General features: G+C 38.6%; 1 protein-coding gene and 1 long non-coding RNA gene across 4 annotated transcripts; both read left to right on the top strand.

Annotated features, from left to right (window-relative positions):
- The first annotated feature begins 1,227 nt into the window (after positions 1–1,227).
- samd13 (sterile alpha motif domain containing 13) lies at positions 1,228–18,967 on the top strand. Of its 3 annotated transcripts, XM_034179937.1 has the most exons (5): positions 1,228–1,384; positions 6,616–6,715; positions 9,625–9,667; positions 18,623–18,734; positions 18,814–18,967. In XM_034179937.1, exons 2-5 carry the CDS (start codon positions 6,688–6,690, stop codon positions 18,955–18,957), a joined length of 327 nt encoding a protein of 108 aa, XP_034035828.1. In that variant the 5' UTR covers positions 1,228–1,384; positions 6,616–6,687; the 3' UTR covers positions 18,958–18,967. The 3 variants fall into 3 exon arrangements, with proteins under 3 accessions (XP_034035828.1, XP_034035830.1, XP_034035829.1); XM_034179939.1 differs by lacking the exon at positions 6,616–6,715; XM_034179938.1 differs by lacking the exon at positions 1,228–1,384 and having other exon boundaries at positions 6,571–6,715.
- LOC117518711 lies at positions 11,044–14,244 on the top strand. Its single transcript, XR_004563045.1, has 2 exons — positions 11,044–11,261; positions 13,825–14,244. It is a non-coding gene; the product is annotated as an uncharacterized LOC117518711 (long non-coding RNA).
- Positions 18,968–23,021: the final 4,054 nt, after the last annotated feature.

Raw genomic sequence — 23,021 nt, 5'->3', positions numbered from 1 at the left:
TGGACTTCGGCTTTGTGACAGATGTAACGTGACCTTCCTGGATGCATTTCCCTGAAAGTGTGAACAGGGCTTGATGTCCAAAGGCACAAGAGTTTCTTATACTGTTTGTATTTATATTCAAAGATGTCTGATGGATTTCTGCTTTTAAATGTATAAACGCAGACAGTCCTCACAAATATGTTCCAGACTGTGAACAATTGGAATATTTATTTGTGATCATTTGCCCTCGAAGGAATAAACACTTACTGCTGTTAATGCACCTCATGCATATGTAACACCATCATTTGTTTTTTGTTTGTTTTTCTAATTTAACTCCAGAAATGAAGTAATTAAATGTGGTCCAGTGTGAAGTAATGAAGCTGAATAGACTTTGCAATATCCATATTTTTCATTTGGGCAAAGTTGGGACAACCACATGTGAGAATTCAGCATGTTCCAATCCAAAATCGCTGTGCGTATGTGTGTAAATGATTCCAGAAAATGTGTAGTAAGTCCACAGATCTCTTTTGCAAGGGAGACCTGGGCAATTGTAAAGTTTCCAATTCACCCGACCTGCATGTCTTTGAATGTGGCAGGAAACCAGACCACCCCGAGGAAACCCACACAAATGGGGAGAACATGCAAACTCCACATAGAAAGGCCACAGTTGGGAATTGATCCCATGACTTTGCTGTGAGGCAACAGTGCTAACCAGTAATACAGAACAACAAGCAACCGTAAGAGCAATAATGATAGTAAAATGACCAAAAAGTTGTAGGCTGAAGATGGGGTTATAGTTTCAAGAAATTAAAAACAACTCTGTCATTAAAGTGGCTTTTTATCTTTATTACTTTTTTCTTGTTCTCTTTTTATGCCTTTGTTTTTTGTTTTCCTTTAATCTCTTTCTCTACTCACTTCCTTTTTTCCCTTCCCTACTTTTCTCTTACTCTTGTTTTTTCTGCCTTTCATTTTTCGACTCACCTCTTTGTTTTTATCCGTTTCTCTTGATTATTTTGTTTTAATGCAAACCAAAAGAACTGTTCATCAGTTACATTTTTAGGGCTGATAAAGCCATTGCCACCAGAGTTCATTCAGAATCTTGCCATTCATCAGGTGTCTTATATGTCAATTACTCTATTTTTAAACTAGCTTTTAAAACTGTAGATTGTATTAAACATTTAAATGAAAACCTACTTAAATAAGCTTTTAAATATAAACTACATTTCCCATGAGCCTTCAGTGTTATGTGGGTGAAGGAAGCTAAACGGAAGAAGAGGCTAGTTGGCTTTACTTGAGTAAATGTTATCAAATCAAATTCGTGGACTATTTCAATGATGAGACAACTTCTTATCCGGAGTGCGTTAATAGCTCTGATATTTTGACGCTGTCTTACATCTGGAATGAGGTAACTTCGAATTTTATTAGCAAAGACGGCTAACTGCTGTATCTTGTTTCGGTTAGCTTAATGGCTATCAAAAACCTGCTGTAATTCATTATTTCTACGCCAAGCTGTACTGAGATGTGTTTTTGCGTGTTTAGCAATTAGATTAATTGAGCTTTTTCCATTTTAGAAATATGGCACTACAGCGTGATAGGTTTATTGTCAGATATACTGTAATTACGCTGAAACGGTTTTGTGTGGGTCTATACACACACACACATAAATATATATATATATATATACCCACGTGCTTGATTTTAATATTTTTAATTCGCTCTCTAGATGCTATTTTTTTCACACGTTCCTTCTTTGAGTTTAGTTAATCGATTTACCTACCTACCAGGTTTAAAATTGACTCAATTGTTTATTTTGGTTTTATTGTGCAGCACTTTTTTAGAAATTTGCTTAGTAAAGATTATTACTATTAATAATTATTTTACAAAGCTAAAAGAAATTGGAGACTGTAAGGTGGTGGCAGGGGAGAGTGTAGTTAGACAGCATAGGGTGGTGGTTTGTAGAATGACTTGAGAGGTGAATGAAGAGAGTCAGAGCTCAAAGGGTCAGACGGTTGGAAGCTGAACGAGTGTGAAATTCAGTGAGCGGGTGAGACGGGCACCGGATGGAGGAGAAGCGTTTTGGACAACTGGAAAAGTGCTGCAGATGTGGTGAAGGAGACAGCTAGGAAGTTACTGGGTGTGACATCTGGACAGGAAGGAAGACAAGGAGACAGTGGTGGAATGAGATGTTCAGGAAAGCATAACAAGAAAGGTTGGTGAAAAAAATTGGGATAGTCGGAGAGATGAAAGGAGTGTAAGGAGATGTGACGTAAGGCAAACAAGTGGCAGAAGCTAAGCATATAGTGAGCTGTACAAGAAGTTGTACACTAAAGAAGGAGAAAAGGATGTACTGATTGGTCAGACAAAGGGACAGAGCTGGAAATTATCTGCAGCAGGTTAGGGTGATAAAGGATGTGCTGACAAGTGAGGAGAGTGTGTTGAGAAGGTGGAGGGATTATTTTGAGGAGCTGATGCATGAAGAAAATGAGAGAGAAGTAGCTGGATGATGTGGAGAGAGTAAATCAGGAAGTGCAAGAGATTAGTGAATGAATGAATTTATTCGGACAGACTCAACAGTAACAAAAAACTCATAAAAACAATTTAACAGTGTACCCATGTGGCAGAAAGGGTGTAGACAGAAGCAAACGCTTAGAAATACCCATCCCTTTTACCATTAAAAAAAAAAATGAAGAATGTATACATATATGTATATATGTTATCTTTCTGTCTGGGGCTTTTCTAATTGGCTCACAATATGATAAACTGTTATGAAAGTGTAACACAAAGGTCAGTTTTTCAAGTTACATGTTTTTATTGCAAACTAGTTTGAAATTGTAGTACACATATATTTCTTTCATAAACCACAAAGCTCAAGATAACTCATTAACTATTAACTTTAAAAATTTCACTTTTCCATTATGGAAAAGTGAAATTAATAAGAGTATGGACCCTTGCGGATGTTATTATTGACAGACAATTCTCAGGTTGTTTTCAACTTGTTATAATTTCTTAATACGCTTATCTTTTATACAAATTGACGATGTATATCGGAGAATACATATTTCAGAGTAGAATGCCCATCTAAGTGTAAATGTTAGCTATAGTTTATGCGACTTTTAACCATCTATATCTCCCACTTGGTTTTGACAGACGGCGTAACATCCGCAAGGGTCATTTTTAATTTAATTTTTTTGTACTTAAAATTGACTCAAGGGCCTTTTATTTACTTTTAATTTTTCATTTCATGGGTTTTCTATTGACTAACGCACAATGCAATCAATATGTGATGAAAAAAAGTGGATTTTCCAAACTTCTTTTCAATTTTTCTTTATTTTATGAGCAACGAAATACACTCAAATTATGCATACTATATATAGTTACATTAGTGTTAACAATAACAAACATTTCTATTCAACAATCCATATTTAATAAACACATTCATGAAGTACCTCAAGTGTAATATAACGGTTTAGCATATTGTGAGCCAACTGCAAAATTACATTGATATTGTCGTTGGGTTTGCACAATCGACTTGGTCTCAAAGTAGAATTCCACCAGTTTCCCTTTTTGCTCGATTGTAAGCGGCATCCTCGTTGGATCAGTCTCAAACTACGTCAGAAGAAATTCCTCACATATACAGGTGCTGGTCATATAATTAGAATATCATGAAAAAGTTTATTTCAGTAATTCCATTCAAAAAGTGAAACTTGTATATTGTATTCATTCTTTACACACAGACTAATATATTTCAAATGTTTATTTCTTTTAATTTTGATGATTATAGCTGACAATTAATGAAAATCCCAAATTCAGTATTTCAGAAAATTAGAATATTACTTAAGACCAATACAAAAAAGGATTTTTAGAAATGTTGGCCAACTGAAAAGTATAAACATTAAAAGTACGAGCATGTACAGCATTCGATACGTAGTTGGGGCTCCTTTTGCCTGAATTACTGCAGCAATGTGGCGTGGCATGGAGTCGATAATTCTGTGGCACTGCTCAGGTGGTATGAGAGCCCAGGTTGCTCTGATAGTGGTCTTCAGCTCTTCTGCATTGTTAGGGTCTGGCATGTTACATCTTCCTCTTCACAATAATTATAATTATAACTAATTATATGACCAGCATCTGTGCAGTTGTATGCAAAAGTTTGGGCACCCTTGATGATTTCCATGATTTTCCTTTATAAATCATTGGTTGTTTGGATCAGCAATTTCAGTCAAATATATCATATAGCAGACAAACAGTGATATTTGACAAGTGAAATGAAGTTTATAGGATTTACAGAAAGTGTGCAACAATTCTTTAAACAAAATTAAGCAGGTGCATAAATTTGGACACCCGAACAGAAAACAATAATATTTCTTAGATCCTCCTTTTGCAGAAATAACAGCCTCTAAATGCTTCCTTTAGCTTCCAATGAGAGTCTGGATTCTGGTTGAAGGTATTTTGGACCATTCTTTCTTTACATGGTCTCTGAGCATGGAGAGCCCGTTTAAAATCACACCACAGATTTTCAATAATATCCAGGTCTGGGGACTGAGATGGCCATTCAGAATGTACTTGTTCCTCTGCATGAATGCCTTAGTAGATTTTGAGCAGTGTTTAGGGTCGTTGTCTTGTTGAAAGATCCAGCCTCGGCACAACTTCAACTTTGTCACTGATTCATGAACATTGTTCTCAAGACTCTGCTGATATTGACTGGAATGTGACCCTCAACTTTAACAAGATTCCCAGTACCTGCACTGGCCACACAGCCACACAGCATGATGGAACCACTTCCAAATTTTACTGTAGGTAGCAAGTGTTTTTCTTGGAATGCTGCGGGGGTTTTTTTCAGCCATACATACCGCCCCTTGTTATGTCCAAATAAGTCAATTTTAGTTTCATTAGTCCATAGCAGGTCTTTGCAAATAAAGACCGTGATTGATTTTGTGATGCGTTTCGCTTCGTCAGAACTGCTGGGTAGATTGGAAAATGCTGCTTTCAGTGTCTGCTGGCTTGCTGCTGCAGGAGGTTTGACTGGAAGCTCTGCATTTACTTCAGGATGGTGCCTTGCTAGGTGGGCAATGAGGTTTGTTGTATTTCCGTAGTACGCAACGTGTGCATTACAGATTTTACAAATAGCTTTCGACATGTCCAGTTCTGCTTTTCCCTTCAAAACAAAAAAATCCAAAATGTGATGGTGGGAGTTTTATCCCCACGCCACATAGCGAGTTGTCCGCCATCCGCTTTCAATTTAATTCCCCCCCCACGTGGACGGATGTGACGTCGCGTTGCCAAGTAGGCATTTTGCCCTCTGTTGGAGAAAAGCAGTAGCTTTTACAAACCCAGCTGATAAATGTAGTCTAAAATGAAGCATTCATATTTAGAAAAATATCAATATTAAAAAAAAAAAAAAGTGAAACAAAAAATTGCGATACTTATGTGAATCGCTTTTTCCTCCCACCCCTACTAAATGCATTCAAATCAATAAAATGACAAGGGTGCGCAAATTTATGCAACTGCCCAATTTTGTTTAAATAGTTATTGCATACTTTCTGTAAATACTAGAAACTTCATTTCATTTCTCAAATTTAAGTGTGTTCGTCTGCTATATGATATATTTAAGTGAAATTGCTGATCCAAACAATCAATGATTTATAAAGCAAAATCATGGAAATCATCAGGGGTGCCCAAACATTTGCATACAACTGTATTTTGATTTAAAAAAAAAAAATTGAGATTAGCCGGTTTAGAATTAGTCAAATGATTTCGTGGCACTTTTTTGGACACCTTGTATATGCTGCAGCCAAGTGAAACCTGGGCATCCCCTTGGCCTTTACCAACTGCTCAGGTCCTCAGCTGAGGCACCTGCTTTCTGAGTCATGCCCAGAGAAATGTGTCACATGGCCAAAGTGTCATAGCATATATTCCCTCACAAGGAGGAAGGGAGGGGTAACAGGAAGACAGAAGACGGGAAAGAGAGGAACAGTAGTAGCCAGTGCAGTGAGCCATTTGTGATCAGTATGTCTCATATTTGTGTATTTTATACATATTTATATTTGCATTTCTTTTTTTTTTTCTTTTTCTTTTTTTTGCTTTTTCTTTTGATACTCTGCCTCTTACCCTGTATGCTGCTATACAATGCTGCTGGAACCTCAGTTAAAAGTTCTATCGAATCTAATCTACCAGTACAGGTGTTATACGCTTCATCTGAATATACCCAAATAACATAAAATTATTATGACAGAAACCTGAGTATTCGCTGAAGAGACCAAGTATGAAAGACTTCCAGTCTTCACTTTACATCACTAATTGGCATCCAAGTCTCATACCTACCCATTAAGTCACATTAAGCAAGAAGTCCCAAAAGAGTTGGTCCTTTCTTCTCCTGCTTAGGTGTTGCATTGCCAGACAGCTCTGTTCAGGAACCTCGTGACTTCGTGAACTCTTCCCAGGTGTTTCTTGACCTTAAAGGCAGCAACTGAACTAAGTCAAACTCATTTTGCACCACAGATAATATTAGGGCATGGAAGACTCCACTGAATTTTGAAGGTCATCAGGATCCGGATTGGCAGATCTCTGATTTCTCTTGTTGTTGTGTTTGTTACTGCTTTTTATTAATGCTCTTTTTGGACTTAATTGTCTCTCCAATAGAACCACCAATGATTGGCGTCAAGAATGCTGGCAATGCTGTCTGAACGGATGCACTGAATTCTTTGAAATTTGATGAAACATTACTGCCCAGTGAAAGATTGTAAGTCTTAGTTTTACAAATCACAGCTGCATTCTATCAAAGAACATTGAGCAAAGAGCTTTACATTTATTTGTCTTTCCCAAGTTTTTGTGGCACAGTTTGCTGATACATAATTGTAAACAGAGAAGTGTACAAATTGTAGAATTTCTTAGGCTCTGTAACAGAGGGGGAAAATGTCAAGGAAGATTGCATTTACATGCACAATGTTCATTAACAAAATACTGGGATTTGCACAACAAAAAGATTCAGTTGTATTTCAAACACAAATGTATTAGGGATCATCTTTTCACAGGACAGAACTCAATTTAATCGGCAAGTTGTTTATTTAGAAGACAAAACACTGCAGCAGCAAGCACAAGCTAAGCAAAAACTGTCACGCATGTCAACATCATTTCATGGCACGGAGTTACAGAGCTGCAGATGTATAAATCAGTGTTTAGGATTTTAAGGTACCACTTCCTGCACAGTGAACTTAGAAAAAAAGTGACTCGACCAAATGTGATCTTTTTAATACACATAATCATATCCGCCGCTTCTTTAAGGCAAGCATTTTTTTCAGAGGAATTTTTGACCCAGTCATTAAACGAGGCAGCCCCTGATTCAGGATTCCTCGTAGATCATTCGGCGCCTTCTGACTGTAACTAATCCATTATATACCAGTGATGTGCGGTGAGGTTGTTGGCTGGTGAGGCACTGATTTCATCATAATCAGATTTACAAACATATCAACCCTACAGAGTAGCTTATTTACCGTTTGATTGGCAGCAGTTAACAGGTTATTTTTAAAATCTCATATCAGCATTCTTTACACATACAAACTGTAGCATGCAAAAAAACACATTTAATTAAAAAAAACATTATTATGGACTTACCTTTACTTATAAATGAAGTCCATGTACCGTTCCTTCTGAATAAAAGCATCAGTGACTTGTTTGCAGAAGTTTATTATCTTCCTTAAGTTTTAAAAGTCGCTCTGTCTCAGTGGAGATCACTGCCTCGGAAGAAAGTTGTCCATCAGTCCTCTTCCGACTATGTTTTGAGCCTTTTTCTGGCTTTGAATGTAAGTGGTCGACTGCTCATGTTTGATGAGCGGTTTGTAAATTCTTTAGGCCATAGTATCTCATATGAGTCCAGAGATTGTAATAAGTTGAGAAAATAAAGCAGGAAAAGGCAGTTTCTTGCTGGGCATCCACACAGCCAGACTTCACGTGTACCATTCCATTGAAAAGAGCGGGTCTTCGATCCCGCAGTCTGAAACAAACCTTTCGGCTCCTGACCTGGTGCCTTTTTGCAGCCATTTTATGATTGCTCAGCACATGAAACACATTACACACACATACAGCTGTTGACAAAAAACACTGTACTTTATGTACATCAGCTAATCTGTGGAATTTAAGTTCATAACATCCAAAGTGTTTTGCCATTTTAATGGCGACATACAGAGAGACAGTAATACAGTCTCACTGCAAAGTATTCCAGCTGTTAGCCCAGTGATTGCACAATCCAAGGTGAGGCACAGCTGGCTGCTGCCTCACCGCATGTCTCTGTAGGATTGGAACAGCAAATGGAAAAATTCAGCGATTTTGAATAAAAAAATAATCTAAAAGTGGTGAAGTTTAAAGGAAAATAGCTCTATAGTACAAATCACTGGATAAATATAACCATTTTATTTATTTATTTATTTATTTTCATTTTACATTTTTTCTTTTCATGATGACAGGTGAAGCACAGCCTCACCTGTCTCCCCTGACTGCACGTCACTGTTACATACATATAATGGATTTTGTCCATTTTACACGTATTACAGATTTCAGTTATAAGGGACAAAATTCGTTGGTCCTCCTGAATCCATTATATGTTAGTTTTACTGTAAATCATTTCTGCAATCTGCTTGATTGTGCATTTGGTTCAGTGGTGGGCACAGCTAACCAAAACGTTAGCTTTGATAACCATTAATTCGCTAACTGAAAAGTTAACTTTTATAACCATAAACTGATAAACTGGTAAAAAAAAAAAAATTAGTGGAAGCTACAGCTAAACTCTTTTAATATTGACTCCAGTACACTGTCAGCTACTAACAAGCCAGTTTTGAGTTTAAGCACTGCCGATGTTGCTGAGTAGAATCAAAGTCGATCACAAACCCAACACAATGAGTCAGAGCTTCTGTCTTTGTGCGCCCTACCTCACTGCTGTAACAGAGTCATTTACATTCATAGCATACAGCGGTCCAGGTGTGTGGCAAAGGCATACACAGCAAAAACAGATTTGACTTATAGTTTGATTTAAAAACCAAACTAATTCCAGATTGATTTTTTTATATACTACTGTTAACTCTGTCAATTTTGCAAAGTGAAAGTATAACACATATCTTTTAATTTTAAAATAATGCACTAATTCTGAAGGTTTGAGCGTTAACACACACAGATGCCAAAAGGCATTATGGGAAAATCAGCCTCCGCTCATCACTGATTGGTTGATTAAAAAAACAACACACAAGTTACTGTAACGTGTGTGTTGGTTTTTACAAATAAATGTGTATTTGTCATTTGTATAAAAAAAAAAGCATTTGCAAAACTTAAAATTCTGTTTGTAGTGTAATTCAGATCAACAACCGTGTGATATTTGGGCTGATGCTATTCACACTGCCATCTAGTAGATGGCAGTGTTGTATGCATTTTGACCCATCTACTGGATGTGAACACATGGTGCTTCGTCCAGTGGCGCTTGTAAGCGGTAGCAATCTTGTGATAATTGTGTGACGCACAACTGTAGACTTGACTGCTACTGGATAATGTATGTAAAATGTCACATCGACTCTTTTCATTAGATGATTAATATTGTAAAAATGTTATCTCTATCTCTGGCAATGCTCCCCCCACCCTTTCTTTTTGTTCTTCTTTTCTTAACAGCCAACATGGAAAACAGTACTAATGGTTCCGTTGACACCAAAAGGTATGTTCTCCACACACCTAAGGTTCTGACATTGATCTGGTGAAACAAAAATATCAACATACTGCCATGATCAGTCTGAAAGTAGAGCATCACTCATTACAGTGCACACCTTTGCCAAGGCTCAGTGATATTCTGGGGCCTAGTTTCTTGTTGTTGTTGTTCTTAAATACAGTGCATTCAGAAAGTATTAACAGTGCTTCACTATTTCCACATTTTGTTATGTTACAGTCTTACTCTAAAATGGATGAAATTAATTTTTTTCCTCAAAATCCAACACACAATACCCCATAATGACAATGTGAAAAAAGCTTCTGTTTTTTACATTTTTGCAAATTTATTAAAAATAAAAAACAAATTCACCAGATCCACCAGGACTCTTCCTAGAGTTGTCCGCCCCTCTAAACTAAACAATTGGGGGAGAAGGACTGTAGTCAGGAAGGTAACTAAGAACCCAGTGGTCACTCTGTCAGAGCTCCAGCATTCCTCTGTAGAGGGAGGAGAACCTTCCAGATGGAGAACCACCTCTGCAACAATCCACCAATCAGGCCTGTATTTTAGACAGACCAGAGGGAAGCCACTCCTTAGTAAAAGGAACATGGCAGCCCGCCTAAAGTTTGCCAAAAGGCACCTGATGGCCTCTCAAACCATGAGAAACACAATTCTCTGGTCTGATGAGACAAAGATTGAACTCATTGGCAAGAATGCCAGGCATTGTGTTTGGAGGAAATCAGGCACCATCTCTACAGTGAAGCATGGTGGTGGCAGCATCATGCTGTGGGGATGTTTTTCAGTGGCAGGAAGTGGGACACTAGTCAGGATTGGGGGGAAGATGAATGCACCAATTTACAGAGACACCCTGGATGAAAACCTGTTCCAGAGTGCTCTTGACCTCAGACTGGGGTGAAGGTTCATCTTTCAGCTTGACCCTAAGCACACAGCCAAGATATCAAAGGAGTGGTTTCAGCACAACGTCCCTGAGAGGCCCAGCCAGAGCCCAGACCTGAATCCAGTTACATGTCTGGAGAGATATAAAAATGGCTGTGCACCGACACTCCCCATCCAACCTGATGGAGCTTGAGAGGTGCTGCAAAGAGGAATGAGCAAAACTGCCCAAAGACAGGTGAGCCAAGCTTGTGGCATCATATTCCAGAGAAATTGAGGCTGTAGTTGCTCCCAAAGGTGCATCAACAAAGTATTGAGCAAAAGATGTGAATACTTATGTACATGTGATTTCTTAGTTTTTTGTTTGTTTTTTAATAAATACATTTGAAAAAATTTCTAAAAACTTTCTTCATGTTGTCATTATGGGGTGTTGTGAGTAGATTTTTGAGGGAAAAATTTTTTTTCTCCATTTTGGAATAAGGTTGTAATATAACAAAACATGGAAAAATTGAATATGGTGAATACTTTCTGGATGCACTGTGTGTTTCTCAGTCGATCCCATAAGAACAAATGCACATGTATGCCAGTAGGACCTCCTTCCTTAAGGTCAGCTGTATGTGATGTTGAACACTCATTGAATACATGACATCATGCAAGCTATTTAATTTACAGTCTGTGATGTATTTTCAATAGAAACATAAGTGACAAAGTAGTGTTCAGAATAATAGCATTGCTATGTGACTAAAAAGATTAATCCAGGTTTTGAGTATATTTCTTATTGTTACATGGGAAACAAGGTACCAGTAGATTCAGTAGATTCTCACAAATCCAACAAGACCAAGCATTCATGATATGCACACTCTTAAGGCTATGAAATTGGGCTATTAGTAAAAACAATAAGTAGAAAAGGGGGTGTTCACAATAATAGTAGCATCTGCTGTTGACACTACAAACTCAAAACTATTATGTTCAAACTGCTTTTTTTATCAATCCCGTGAATCACTAAACTAGTATTTAGTTGTATAACCAGTTTTTCATGATTTCTTCACATCTGCAAGGCATTAATTTTGTTGGTTTGGAACCAAAATTTTTCTTGGTTACTAGTGTGCTTGGGGTCATTGTCTTGATGAAACACCCATTTCAAGGGCATGTCCTCTTCAGCATAAGGCAACATGACCTCTTCAAGTATTTTGACATATCCAAACTGATCCATGATACCTGGTATGCGATATATAGGCCCAACACCATAGTAGGAGAAACATGCCCATATCATGATGCTTGCACCACCATGCTTCACTGTCTTCACTGTGAACTGTGGCTTGAATTCAGAGTTTGGGGGTCGTCTCACAAACTGTCTGCGGCCCTTGGACCCAAAAAGAACAATGTGCTCTCATCAGTCCACAAAATATTCCTCCATTTCTCTTTAGGCCAGTTGATGTGTTCTTTGGCAAATTGTAACCTCTTCTGCACATGTCTATTATTTAACAGAGGGACTTTGCGGGGGATTCTTGCAAATAATTTAGCTTCACACAGGCATCTTCTAACTGTCACAGCACTTACAGGTAACTCCAGACTGTCTTTGATCATCCTGGAGCTGATCAATGGGTGAGCCTTTGCCATTATGGTTATTCATCTATCCATTTTGATGGTTAGTTTCCATTTTCTTCCACGCATCTCTGTTTTGTTTTGTTTTTTTTCTCCATTTTAAAGCATTGGAGATCATTGTAGATGAACAGCCTATAATTTTTTGCACCTGCGTATAAGGTTTCCCCTCTCCAATCAACTTTTTAATCAAACTACGCTGTTCTTCTGAACAATGTCTTGAACGTCCCATTTTCCTCAGGCTTTCAAAGAGAAAAGCATGTTCAACAGGTGCTGGCTTCATCCTTAAAGAGGGGACACCTGATTCACACCTGTTTGTTCCACAAAATTGACGAACGCACTGACTGAATGCCACACTACTATTATTGTGAACACCCCCTTTTCTACTTTTTTTACTAATAGCCCAATTTCATAGCCTTAAGAGTGTGCATATCATGAATGCTTGGTCTTGTTGGATTTGTGAGAATCTACTGAATCTACTGGTACCTTGTTTCCCATGTAACCATAAGAAATATACTCAAAACCTGGATTAATCTTTTTAAGTCACATAGCACTACTATTATTCTGAACACTACTGTATATGTATGTATGTATGTATGTATGTACGAGGTCTGTCCAAAAAGTATCAGACCTTTTTAATTTTTTCAAAAACCATATGGATTTGAATCGTGTGCTTGCATGAGCCAACCTTGAACCTTCATGCGCATGCGTGAGTTGTTTCACGCCTGTCGGTTGCATCATTCGCCTGTGAGCAGGCTTTATGTGAGCACTGGTCCACCACCCTCGTTGGATTTTCATTGCGAGGAAAATGTCTGAATGATTTGGAGCTTTGCTGCATCAAATTTTTCCAGAAACTGTGAGAGACAGCCAGGTGGAAACCATTCGGAAGATTCAGACGGCTTTCGGTGACGATCCTATGGGCATCACACAGATTAAGGAGTGTTACAACTGGTTTAAAGACGGCGCACAATGGCGGAGGGTGCGCCGCGCTCCGAGCGGCCATCGGCAGGCTGAAACGACCAGATCATTTCCAAAGTGAACGCTGTGTTGATCCGGGACGTCGTCTGACTACCAGAGAAATTGCAGAAGAGGTGGACATCAGCACTTTTTCGGCACATTCCACTGTTACAGGAGATTTTGTAATGAAAGACGTGCGGAAGTTGGAAGTCTCACAGGACATGTCATGACATGTCCAGCTCTTACACAATTCCTCGGATACTCACTCGACTGAAAAGCCACCAAAAGCCGTCTGAATCTTCCGAATGGTTTCCACCTGGCTGTCTCTCACAGTTTCTGGAAAAATTTGATTCAGCGCTGCCCCAATCGTTCAGACATTTTCCTCGCAATGAAAATCCAACGAGGGGGGAGGACCAGTGCTCACTCAAAGCCTACTCACAGGCGAATGACGCAACCGACAGGCGTGAAAAAACTCACGCATGCTCACAAAGGTTCAAGGTTGGCTCATGCAAGCACACGTGATTCAAATCCATAAGGTTTTTGAAAAAAATAAAAAGGTCTGATACTTTTTGGACAGACCTCGTATGTATATATGGGGTGGGCGTTTATAAGCTTTGCTTCTGCTCACCCCCTTTTTGGTCACATGTCACTGTGGAATTGTCTTGTGTATCAGTTTTTGTTATTGACGAGTTGTGTGCCAAATAAATAAATTCAAGTTCAAATGTCACAAACGTTATTGGACAAGGAAACTATAAGGATTGTTAATTCAAATAATCACTTTTGGAGCCAGTTTTCTTTGGACAACTTGGGATGTATACATCAGACGCATACAGTATGTATCACGACACTCTGGTCCCGATTTGATATGTATTGTGATTCTTAAGAAGTACAGTTCCACAGGTATTGCAGTTCACTGTCACAATGTATTGTGCTGTTTTGCTTTCAGCAGGAAGGATTTTCTTAAAAAGATGTGAAATTTTTACTTTTTCCAAAGGAATGTGGGATGCTTAAGACTAGACTCGATTTCTTTCATGAAAGTCCTTATGTCTTGGTGGCTTAGGTTTTTCAGAACTGCCCACTCCAGACAGGTTGAACCTGGAATAGCATGTTGGTTGTTTTTGTTAATGATTGACATATTGATTTTCCAGCTGAGACTCCTGGCAAAAGTCAAACCCTTTCTAAGCCAAAAGGACCTTGAAAAGGCTATGCATGCTTTTATCAGCTCCCGGATTGACTATTGCAATGCACTTTATGTTGGTATCACTTAAGGCTCTCTAAACCGACTCCAACTGGTCCAGAATGCTGCTGCTCGCCTGTTGACCAACACCAGGAAGCACAGCACATCACTCCTGTACTTTACTCCCTACACTGGCTTCCAGTCTGTTTTAGAGTTGATTTTAAACTGTTAATGTTTGTTTTTAAAGCTGTAAATGGCATTGCACCTTCTTATTTATGTGACCTGTTAAAAACACACAACCCTGTCAGAGCACTTCGGTCTGCTGACCAAAACTTTCTGGAGGTTCCCAGGTCCAGGTCCAAACAATGGGGTGACCGTTCTTTTGCAGTAGCAGGTCCTAAGTTGTGGAATGCATTACCTCCTGAACTAAGGTCCATTAATAGCTTGCCTCTGTTTAAAGCTAAGTTAAAAACATACTTGTTCAGGGCAGCTTTTTGCACATAATTGCTTTGACACTTTTTTTTGTCTATTTTTATTCTATTTTGGATGCTCTTATTGTGTTTTTTTATTGTGTTTTTCGTACTGTTCTTTTTATTTTATCTCTAGCTGGTGCTATTGGAAAGCACTTTGGTTCAGTGAAAACTGTTGTAAAGTGCTATAGAAATAAAACTTGATTGATTGATATATATATATATATATATATATATATATATATATATATATATATATATATATATATATATATATATATATATATATATATATATATATATATATATATATACAACCCCTGGCAAAAATTATGGAATCACCGGCCTCAGAGGATGTTCATTCAGTTGTTTAATTTTGTAGAAAAAAAGCAGATCACAGACATGACACAAAACTAAAGTCCTTTCAAATGGCAACTTTCTGGCTTTAAGAAACACTATAAGAAATCAGGAAAAAAAAATTGTGGCAGTCAGTAACGGTTACTTTTTTAGACCAAGCAGAGGGGAAAAAATATGGAATCACTCAATTCTGAGGAAAAAATTATGGAATCATGAAAAACAAAAGAACGCTCCAGCACATCACTAATATTTTGTTGCACCATCTCTGGCTTTTATAACAGCTTGCAGTCTCTGAGGCATGGACTTAATGAGTGACAAACAGTACTCTTCATCAATCTGGCTCCAACTTTCTCTGATTGCTGTTGCCAGATCAGCTTTGCAGGTTGGAGCCTTGTCATGGACCATTTTCTTCAACTTCCACCAAAGATTTTCAATTGGATGAAGATCCGGACTATTTGCAGGCCATGACATTGACCCTACACTGAAAGAAGTGAAATACAGTGCACTTCATTCAGAGTACTTATTTACATTGGTCTAATGGAAAATTGTGGTTTCCAGTTTAAATCTGCTGGAATCACTTTACAAAATCATAAATATACATTGTGAGAAACTAAAAAAATTAGCTGTAACAAATTCCATCAATTTTTTAAGTTGTTACAAAGTAGCATTTTTTTTTCATTGGATGTGTCTTTTTGCAAGGAATGTTTTCACAGTTTTTGCTCTATGGCAAGATGCATTATCATCTTGAAAAATGATTTCATCATCCCCAAACATCCTTTCAATTGATGGGATAAGAAAAGTGTCCAAAATATCAACGTAAACTTGTGCATTTATTGATGATGTAATGACAGCCATCTCCCCAGTGCCTTTACCTGACATGCAGCCCCATATCATCAATGACTGTGGAAATTTACATGTTCTCTTCAGGCAGTCATCTTTATAAATCTCATTGGAACGGCACCAAACAAAAGTTCCAGCATCATCACCTTGCCCAGTGCAGATTCGAGATTTATCATTGAATATGACTTTCATCCAGTCATCCACAGTCCACGATTGCTTTTCCTTAGCCCATTGTAACCTTGTTTTTTTCTGTTTAGGTGTTAATGATGGCTTTCGTTTAGCTTTTCTGTATGTAAATCCCATTTCCTTTAGGCGGTTTCTTACAGTTCGATCACAGACATTGACTCCAGTTTCCTCCCATTCGTTCCTCATTTGTTTTGTTGTGCATTTTCGATTTTTGAGACATATTGCTTTAAGTTTTCTGTCTTGACGCTTTGATGTCTTCCTTGGTCTACCAGTATGTTTGCCTTTAACAACCTTCCCATGTTGTTTGTATTTGGTCCAGAGTTTAGACACAGCTGACTGTGAACAACCAACATCTTTTGCGACATTGTGTGATGATTTACCCTCTTTTAAGAGTTTGATAATCCTCTCCTTTGTTTCAATTGACATCTCTCATGTTGGAGCCATGATTCATGTCAGTCCACTTGGTGCAACAGCTCTCCAAGGTGTGATCACTCCTTTTTAGATGCAGACTAACGAGCAGATCTGATTTGATGCAGGTGTTAGTTTTGGGGATGAAAATTTACAGGGTGATTCCATAATTTATTCCTCAGAATTGAGTGAGTCCATATTTTTTTCCCTCTGCTTGGTCTAAAAAAGTAACCGTTACTGACTGGCACAATTTTTTTTTCTTGATTTCTTATAGTGTTTCTTAAAGCGATTTGCCATTTGAAATGACTTTAGTTTTGTGTCATGTCTGTGATCTGCTTTTTTTCTACAAAATTAAACAACTGAATGGACATCCTCCGAGGCCGGTGATTCCATAATTATTGCCATAATTATTGCACCTCTTATAATTTCCATGATTTTCCTTTATAAATCATTGGTTGACTGGATCAGAAATGTCAGTTAAATGTGTCATATAGCAGACGAGCACACTGACATTTGAGAAGTGAAATGAAGTTTCAAGTATTTACAGAAAGTGTACAATAATTATTTAAACAAAATTAGGCAGGTGCATAAATTTGGGCAGCCATTGTCATTTTATTTGAATACATTTAGCACTAATTATTAGAACACAAAATTGGTTTGGTAAGCTCATTGATCCTTGACCTACTTACACAGGTTAATCCAATCATGAGAAAAAGGTAATTTGCAAATGTTCCCCCCCTTTGCATCTCTTCTAATGACTTGCAACATGGGAGCCTGTAAACACCTCTCAAATGACCTGAAAACAAAGATTCTTCAACATCATAGTTTAGAGGAAGGATACAAAAAGCTATCTCAGAGATTTCAGCTGTCAGTTTCCACTGTGAGGAACATAGTGAAGAAATGGAAGACCGCAGGAACAGTACTAGTTAATGTCTGAAGTGGCAGGCCAAGAAAAATCTCAGATAAGATGAAGTGAAGGATGGTGAGAACAGTTACAGTCAACCCATAGACCTGCTCCAATGACCTATAAACATGATCTTGCTGCAGATAGTGTCTCTGTGCATCATTCAACTGTACAGCACACTTTGCACAAAGAGATGCTGTATGATACTGTAATGCAGAGGAAGCCTTTTCTGCATACACACCACAAACAGAGTCGCTTGAGGTATGCTAAAGCACATTTGGATGAGCCAGCTTAATTTTGGAATAAGCTGCTGTGGACTGATGAAACTAAAATTGAGTTATTTTGACATACGTAACAAGGGGCGGTATGCATGGCTGAAAAAGAACACAGCATTCCAAGAAAAACACTTGCTACCTACAGTAAAATTTGGAGGTGGTTCCATCATGCTGTGGGGCCAGTGCAGGTCCTGGGAATCTTGTTAAAGTTGAGGGTCACATGGATTCCCGTCAATATCAGCAGATTCTTGAGAACAGTGTTCATGAATGTTGAAGTTGTGCCGGGGCAGGATCTTTCAACAAGACAATGACCCTAAACACTGCTCAAAATCTACTAAGCCATTCATGCAGAGGAACAAGTACAACATTCTGGAATGGCCATCTCAGTCCCCAGACCTGAATATTATTGAAAATCTGTGGTGTGATTTTAAGCGGGCTGTCCATGCTGGGAAACCAACAAACCTGAGATTTTTTGTAAAGAAGAATGGTCCAAAATACCTTCAACCAGAATCCAGACTCTCATTGGAAGCTATAGGAAGTGTTCAGAGGCTGTTATTTCTGCAAAAAGAGGATCTACTAAATATTGATGTATTTTTTCTGTTGGGGTGCCCAAATTTATGCACCTGCCTAATTTTGTTTAAAGAATTTGTTGCACACTTTCTGTAAATCATGTAAACTTCATTTTACTCCTCAAATATCACTGTTTGTCTGCTATATGATGTATTTAACTGAAATTGCTGATCCAAACAACCAATGATTTATAAAGGAAAATCATGGAAATCATCAGGGGTGCCCAAACCTTTACATACAGCTGTATCATAAAAATTGTGTCATTGTCCAAACACTTGTTACTCTGCATGTGTCTGTCAAATTACTCCATTCATCGTAACCCCACAGCCCTGTGGAGAACGGCCAGCTGCCAGACCCTGCCACCTGGGGGGTTGCAGACGTTGTCAATTATTTTAAAGCAACAGGTTTTGAAGAACAAGCCACAGCTTTTCAAGATCAGGTAAGAGGGTTGTCCATGCCATTATGTCATGCAACAACAAGTAGGATGTCAATAATATATTTATCCCTCCGCTGGGTAGGAAATCGATGGCAAGTCCCTGCTTCTGATGACGCGCAACGACGTCCTGACAGGGCTGTCAATAAAGCTGGGTCCTGCATTGAAGATCTACGAGTATCACGTGAAGCCACTGCAAACTCAACACCTCAAGAGCAATGTGTCATAGCTCTGCAGATGCCCCCCCCCCCCCCCCCCCCCCAAAAAAAAACAAAAAACATCCACCTCTGTGACAATCAAAATGTCAGGAGATGCCAGGTCAGCCGTTGCAAAGACTTCTCTGGCCACAGTGGCACCTTAACGGGATCGATTTGAATGCTGTATGTTTTTATTAGTGTGGATTCCAAAATGGGTTGCACATGGGGTCCACTCAGCTGTTTACGTTTTTGACCATTGGTTTTTCTGCTGAGGTATGTCTTGTTTTTATTTAAAACATTTTTTCTTCTGTTTTGTTTTGAGAAAGATGTTACACAGATATAGTTTGTGTGTAAGTACTGTATGTGTGTACAAAGTGAATTTACAGATACTGGTTTAAAAAAATTGTACATAAGATGATATAAAGAGTTCATATCTGTATATGCTTTGTTGTATCTGAACACTTTGCCACTTGCAAAAATTTATTTTGGTGCCCTGAAATCAGTTGTTATGCTCCAACCTGCACACCTGAGTCCATGAGCAGCAGTCAAGCATTTTGTTGTCACAGATGCAACACACCAACTGAATCAGGAATTTTTTGTCTCCCCTTGCATTGTCTAAAAAAACACTTGATAGAAAGTGTGTGTGTGTGTGTGTGTATATACTCAACAAAAATATAAATGCAACACTTTTGGTTTTGCTCCCATTTTGTATGAGATGAACTCAAAGATCTAAAACTTTCCACATACACAATATCACCATTTCCCTCAAATATTGTTCACAAACCAGTGTAAATCTGTGATAGTGAGCACTTCTCCTTTGCTGAGATAATCCATCCCACCTCACAGGTGTGCCATACCAAGATGCTGATTAGACACCATGATTAGTGCACAGGTGTGCCTTAGACTGTCCACAATAAAAGGCCACTCTGAAAGGTGCAGTTTTGTTTTATTGGGGGGGATACCAGTCAGTATCTGGTGTGACCACCATTTGGCTCATGCAGTGCAACACATCTCCTTCGCATAAAGTTGATCAGGTTGTCAATTGTGGCCTGTGGAATGTTGGTCCACTCCTCTTCAATGGCTGTGCGAAGTTGCGACGACAAACTGGAGTCAGGTCGAGACCCCGATGAGGATGACGAGCATGCAGATGAGCTTCCCTGAGACAGTTTCTGACAGTTTGTGCAGAAATTCTTTGGTTATGCAAACCGATTGTTCCAGCAGCTGTCCCGAGTGGCTGGTCTCAGACGATCTTGGAGGTGAACATGCTGGATGTGGAGGTCCTGGGCTGGTGTGGTTACACGTGGTCTGCGGTTGTGAGGCTGGTTGGATGTACTGCCAAATTCTCTGAAACGCCTTTGGAGACGGCTTATGGTAGAGAAATGAACATTCAATACACGAGCAACAGCTCTGGTTGACATTCCTGCTGTCAGCATGCCAATTGCACGCTCCCTCAAATCTTGCAACATCTGTGGCATTGTGCTGTGTGATAAAACTGCACCTTTCAGAGTGGCCTTTTATTGTGGGCAGTCTAAGGCACACCTGTGCACTAATCATGGTGTCTAATCAGCATCTTGGTATGGCACACCTGTGAGGTGGGATGGATTATCTCAGCAAAGAAGTGCTCACTATCACAGATTTAGACTGGTTTGTGAACAATATTTGAGGGAAATGGTGATATTGTGTATGTGGAAAAAGTTTTAGATCTTTGAGTGCATCTCATACAAAATGGGAGCAAAACCAAAAGTGTTGCGTTTATATTTTTGTTGAGTATATATATATATATATATATACACGCGCACACACAGTGAACACAAAAACACTCCTTGGTGTCAAATATTTATGATATCAAAGTTTTATAAATAATTTTACAATTTTGGTATCTACAGTTGCAGAAACCTATTTTTTTTTCTCTTGCAGATTCTTCTTCAAAATTGTAAAATTATTCATGTAACTTTTGAACTTAGAAATATTTGACACCAAGGAGTGTTTTTTGTGTTCACCCTGTATATTCTTCTTCAGTTTTCTCCTGTTCTCATTTCAACACAGTCACAAAGACAAGTTTTGAGGTACATCTGCCCATATGTGCAACCTAACACTGGATTTTAAATTTGTGAATGAGAGACTTGCAATAAATGGTGCTTTTTTTCACCAAAGAATAATATTAGTGTTTTGTTTTTTCCTCCAACAGGAGTCTTATTTTATTGTAGACTGTGCATATACACATTTTAATTTGTTTATGCAATTTCAAATACAAAAAGTTAATCAGGCTTCTCAATATAAAAATTTCTAAAATTATCTCCCAACTCAAAGCAAATCTCACAACTTGATATAAATGATTCTATATTATAATAGCCAATTGGCGTGTGTGTGTGTGTATGGCTTTGACTATGGAGAAGCTGGGGAAAGGTGACATTTGCTGTTTGGTATGCCTATGTATTTTGGGTCAACGATGAACGCTGCGAAAACAAAGTTGATAGAACAAATTTTTTTTTTCCCCTTTATATAGCACCCCTTGGGCACATATTGCAGCATTTTGGGATTACCTGTCATTGTTATGCTGATGACACTCAGTTGTACATGCCAATAACTGCTGGTAATCTCACACAGAAAGTCCATAGATGATTGCCTTGTGTCAGTGAAAAGCTGGATGTCCACCAATTTCTTTCTTATAAATTTGGACAGCACCAAAATGATGATTCTTGGTCCAGTGAGACGCCAGCACCAGTTTGATCAGCTAATGCTTAACCTAGGTGTGTCATACATCATACTGATAAAATGAGGAGCCTCTGGATGATTTTTGATCCCACGTTGTCCTTTGACACATTAGAGACATTACGAGGACTGCTTTTTTCCACCTGTGAAATATAGCGAGATTTGTTCCATCCCGTCTGGCTGATGCAGAGACCCTGATCCATGCATTTGTTTGTACTAGATTGGACTACTTCAATGTTCTATTTTCTGGTTTATTGCAGTCCAGCATTAGGGGTCTCCGATTGGTTCAAAATACTGCTGCCAGACACTTGACAGGAAGCATAAAGTTTTACCACATTACACCCATTTTGGCATCTCTTCACTGGCTTCCTGTCTCTGCGAGGTTGGATTTTAAGGTTCTGCTATTAACATATAAAATTATTCACAGACTAGCACCTCCCTACTTAGCTGATCTAAGTAAATCCTATGTACTGGCCCGGGCTCTGCATTCTTAGGTTGCAGGACTACTTTGTGTCTCTAGGGTGAATAGAAAGGTTGGGGGCCACAGAGCCTTCTTTCATTATGCATCTGTTCTGTGGAATGATTTCCCTACAGCAATAAAACAGTCAGATTCTGTTGAGAATTTCAAGTCCAGACTTAAGATGCATCTGCAAATGGCCTAAGCAGTGGGTCACCCTTTTGAGTCTGGTCTGCTTGGGGTTTCTTCCTCAATATCATCTGAGGGAGTTTTTCCTTACTATTGTCACCTGTGTGCTTGCGCTTAGGGTTGGTAAGTTTAGACCTTACTTGTGTGAAGCGCCTTGAGGCAGCATTGTTGTGATTTGGCTCTATATATATATACGAAGTGAATTGAAAACAGAAATTAGCGATATTCAATCAATCAATCAATTTTTTTATATAGCGCCAAATCACAACAAACAGTTGCCCCAAGGCGCTTTATATTGTAAGGCAAGGCCATACAATAATTATGTAAAACCCCAACGGTCAAAACGACCCCCTGTGAGCAAGCACTTGGCTACAGTGGGAAGGAAAAACTCCCTTTTAACAGGAAGAAACCTCCAGCAGAACCAGGCTCAGGGAGGGGCAGTCTTCCAGTCTTCTTGTTCACTCTGAACAGTGAACAATGGACATTGTGCTGCAAATCACAATGGGAGTTGGGGGTTTTAAATGTTATTGTGGTTCATATTAGTTTAACAGTGTTGATAGTGTTATTGTGTTTTTTGTAGTTCAATTGGTTTAGTAAGTTTAGTTAAGTGTCATGTTGCCATTACCATGAGTGAGAACTGTAGTACATTTGATGTCTTCCACCACTGTCTCTCTTCGTGGTGTGTAAAAATAAAAGCACCTGCTTGTGGCAGAATGCAGAACAGACAAAAAGCTCTGC

Source organism: Thalassophryne amazonica, chromosome 10 (genome assembly GCF_902500255.1).
Source record: "Thalassophryne amazonica chromosome 10, fThaAma1.1, whole genome shotgun sequence".
Lineage (NCBI taxonomy): Eukaryota > Metazoa > Chordata > Actinopteri > Batrachoidiformes > Batrachoididae > Thalassophryne > Thalassophryne amazonica.
Note: the sequence above shows the minus strand (reverse complement) of the source record. Positions and strands in the feature narration are given on the sequence as shown.